The sequence below is a fragment of the Vigna radiata genome, unplaced genomic scaffold (assembly GCF_000741045.1).
Source record: "Vigna radiata var. radiata cultivar VC1973A unplaced genomic scaffold, Vradiata_ver6 scaffold_261, whole genome shotgun sequence".
Classification (NCBI taxonomy): domain Eukaryota; kingdom Viridiplantae; phylum Streptophyta; class Magnoliopsida; order Fabales; family Fabaceae; genus Vigna; species Vigna radiata.
The window spans coordinates 263,427-267,507 of record NW_014543981.1 but is presented as its reverse complement, the minus strand read 5'-3'; the positions used below and the strand labels follow the sequence as shown (position 1 = coordinate 267,507).

The 4,081-nt window shown below is 26.4% G+C and overlaps 1 protein-coding gene across 1 annotated transcript; it reads left to right on the top strand.

The window, feature by feature from the left end:
• Positions 1 to 2,808: 2,808 nt before the first annotated feature.
• On the top strand, positions 2,809 to 3,603 carry LOC106755116 (dirigent protein 22-like). Its single transcript, XM_014637211.2, has one exon. The coding sequence runs from the start codon at positions 2,850 to 2,852 to the stop codon at positions 3,444 to 3,446; it is 597 nt and encodes a 198-aa protein (XP_014492697.1). The 5' UTR covers positions 2,809 to 2,849; the 3' UTR covers positions 3,447 to 3,603.
• Positions 3,604 to 4,081: the final 478 nt, after the last annotated feature.

Here is a 4,081-nt window from a genome sequence, read left to right as displayed (position 1 = left end):
GCCCTGAGTGAAGGAGTGAATATTTTTCATATTTTTTTGTTTTATTTTTAATTTGTATGCCGATTAATTTAATTTATAATGATTATTTTTTCTCTTGGAAAAAAAAATCACTTAAGAAGAAATTGCCAAGGTTGACTACTCTATTTTGTTGGCAAGCTTTTCATTGTAGCCAAAGCACGTTTTGTTCACTGATTATTAAAATCAAACTCTTGTCGGGACATTGCCTTAATAAGAAAGTAAACTTTTATTATTCAATATTAGTAAACTAAAGAAAAATATAATATCTTGTCCTTAAATAGACTTATAAAAATGTGTTGATGTTTTTCGTTTAATATATTAGTATTGCTGTTTAAGTGACGAACGGAGGATAGGTCACTAATGCGACTTATGATTAATGAATTTAACATAAAATAAAATATTATATATATTTGTTTCTATTTTTAATTTATGTTAACAATTTTTTATTAAAGCTTAACATTGATGAGAATTTGGACTGCGTGTATATTTCTATAAGAAATGAAATTGGTTGAATGGCTGAAGACTGCAAAAATCATCTTCTCCGTTTCTTAGACTGTGTTCACATTTTTTTTATCAACAAAAAGTTATTTAAAAAGAAAAAAAAAACATTCGAGGCTCAAATTCGTTTATAAAATTTTTTAGTATTTGAATTTTGATATAAAATTTAAAATTTTGATATATTTTAGTTTCTAATTATACGTTTTCTAATTAACATATTAAATTCAATTAAAATTAAAATAGTAACAAACAATTCAAATATTAAAAAAAAGCATTTAATTAACATGATTTAACAAGTTAAAATAACTATGTTTATTATTTTATGAATTTGAAGATTAAAATATATTAAAGTTTCAAACAAAAACAAAATTCAATATGTTTAGGACACTAAAAACATATTTAATTATTTTTATAATAATTAAAATACATTTTAATTTTTAGCAGATGGCATTTTGTAAAAAAAAATATTAGAGGACAAAAAAATAATTCTGAAATTAGAAACTAAAATATAATTATTAAAATTTTAAATAAAGAATTACCTATTCAATTATAAGAAAAAATGATAATAATAGTAATAAGACAATAATAAAAACAATAATATGTAAAAATGACATCATGATTTAATTCCGATAAACATAGACATGAATAATGAAAATAATATAATTCAATAAATACACTTATTCAATAAATCCACTTAGTTTCATATCATGATAATTCTATACAAGATATAATTACTTTTTATTTATTCTAAAGTAAAAAGTTTTAATTTCTAAAGAGTGAGGTATTGCCAAGTACTTTCTGATTATAGAATGTCAAATAAATTATTGAAACTGAAACATATTAGTTATGAGATTCCTTGGTACTAGGTCCCTTAATGGCGATAAACCTTAAAATTTAGAAACTATAATGAGTGTGAGTTGTACATGTACAAGACAATAATTTATTTTCAAGATTTTATTTAATATTATTTTCTTGTTTTGAAGAACTGCCATTACCCTTTCAAAAACTAAAATAATAATTTACTCTACAACCCTCTTACTCTTACTAAACAATCACACACTTGCATACTTAAGAAAATAAATTATCACTAAATAATTACACTAAAAAGAAATTATCACTAAATAATATAAGTGCAAAACGAATTATGTCTCCCATTTATATACACATTCTCTTCCTATTTGAAAAATCCTCAAATCTCTTATTCTTCCATTATAATCTCCCTCTCCCCTCTCATTTCTTTCCCTCTCCAAAAACTTCAAACTCTCTTCAATATAAATATTTTCCTCTTTCCGATAAATCGTGGTGGCAAATGGCGTGGTCGGCTATTTTAATAATCCAACTTACATATGCAAGTGCAAACCCATTAAATAATTACATTGTAACAAACAAACACGACATTGTCCACGTTCATGTATAGTATTTCTTATTTCTTCAGAAGAAAAACAAAACAATGACACTAACCAAACATATGTTTTTCAATTGCCATCTCCACGACTTCATATTCTAGACAAACATCACCTCTTTTATAGTTTCTCTGATCACGATGTCAAGTAAAAGGCAAAATAAATAAAGTTTATATCTTTTGAAAAATATATTTTATTACAACAAGTGGCTAAAAGTTTATATTATTAGAGAAATCAATTACATTGTAGCCGGTCAAAATTTAAAGAGTTTGGTAGGAACAAGTCTTTCTCTCCTTTATAATGAGCTTATTCATTTTTTTAATATTAAGAATATTAAGTTGTTGACTTGCATTTTACGCGTGAAATAATATATTAATAAGTAATCTCATAAAATTATATATTAGTAAATAATCTAATAATCATTTTAAGTGAATATTAATGAATAATATAATAAAATGAAAAGTCTAATAAATAATAAATCTGATAAATTTTAAATAAATTTGATATTAGTTTAGAAAATAAATTTTAAATTTAATTCAATTTTATAAACTTGATTTTTAAAATAACATCTATTTTTATTTATATACACTTATATATTATAGATTCATTTTTTATTTAATTTATGTATGATCTCAGTAGTCAAATTCTTAAATTAGTTTTACATTTTAACAACTTTGTATTATTATTAAATAATAATAATAATAATAATAATAATAATAATAATAATAATAATAATAATAATAATAATAATAATAATAATAATAATAATAATAATAATAATACAAACTCCAAAATATAATTACATTGTCTTCCCTCATATCTCCTACAATTAAGGTGGTAGGTTAAATTAATCTCATGCAAGAGAAGCTCAAACACACACACCTACTCCATTTCTTCACACATTATAAATTCTTGCATTAATTGCTCTTCATGTACTCCACTTTAACCACCATAACCATGGCTACCAAATTCCTCTTAGCGTTCCTTGTCATCTCCTGCTATGTCCTCTCCATCTCAGCAGACAAAGAAACAGGTTTCGTGGGGTCAGTAGATCCTAAGTCCTTAAGCTACAAGAAGAAGCACACTTTTAGCCACTTCAGGTTCTATTGGCACGAAATCTTCAGTGGAAGCAACCCTTCCTCGGTTAGAATCATTCCACCACAACCGAAGTACACCACAACCACCAGCTTCGGTTCTGTGGGAGTATTCGACAACGTGTTGACCCTAGGACCCGAGTTGTACTCGAAGGTTGTGGGAAGTGCTGAAGGGTTGTTCTCCTCTGCTTCACAAAAAGAGTTTTCCCTTTTGGTGATTATGAACTTCGCGTTGACCGAAGGAAAGTACAATGGTAGCACCATCACGTTCGTGGGGAGAAGTCCCATCGCTCACAAGGTGAGGGAGTTTCCTGTGATTGGTGGCACTGGTGTTTTCAGATTTGCCAGGGGCTATGTTGAGTCCTCCACCCTCACTTTTGATCCCCAGACGAGGAACAATACAATTGTTTTCGACGTTTATGTTTACCACTAACTGTTGTATTTTGAAGGATGTTGTGGATTTGATCATTGCAGTTGTTGTTCTTGAACTGTTTCTATTTATGTTTCCTCTTTTGAGGTACCATGGAATAAAATCATCTTTGAGCAAGTTTAAGAATATGGAATACCATTCATAATGGTTAGTGTTTGGATACAGTACATGAATAATGGATATATGAAGTTGACTTTTTTGTGATGAAAATTGATATTAATGCAAAGAATAAGCAATAATAGTCATTGTGTACTTCTTATAGTTTTGACACATTTAAAAATTTTATATGAAAGAATTTTTATTTTATATCTAAGATAAATTTAGTTTATCGAAAACTAGTTTTGAATTTTTTTTAAATTTTTTACAAGTGATTATAGAAAAATTATAAGACCATCATTCATGTCATGTTCAACTGTAAGCTAGATACTAACCAAGTTTGAATACTCTACACAGTTTAAGAAATATTATTATTTGCAAGAACTGGCCACCTAACAGAAAAGCCTTTGTAACACATTAACAATTAATATATATATATATATATATATATATATATATATATATATATATATATATATATATATATATGTGTGTATGTATGTGCTGCACAGCTATTTCTTTTTGTCCAATTGTGTAATGTA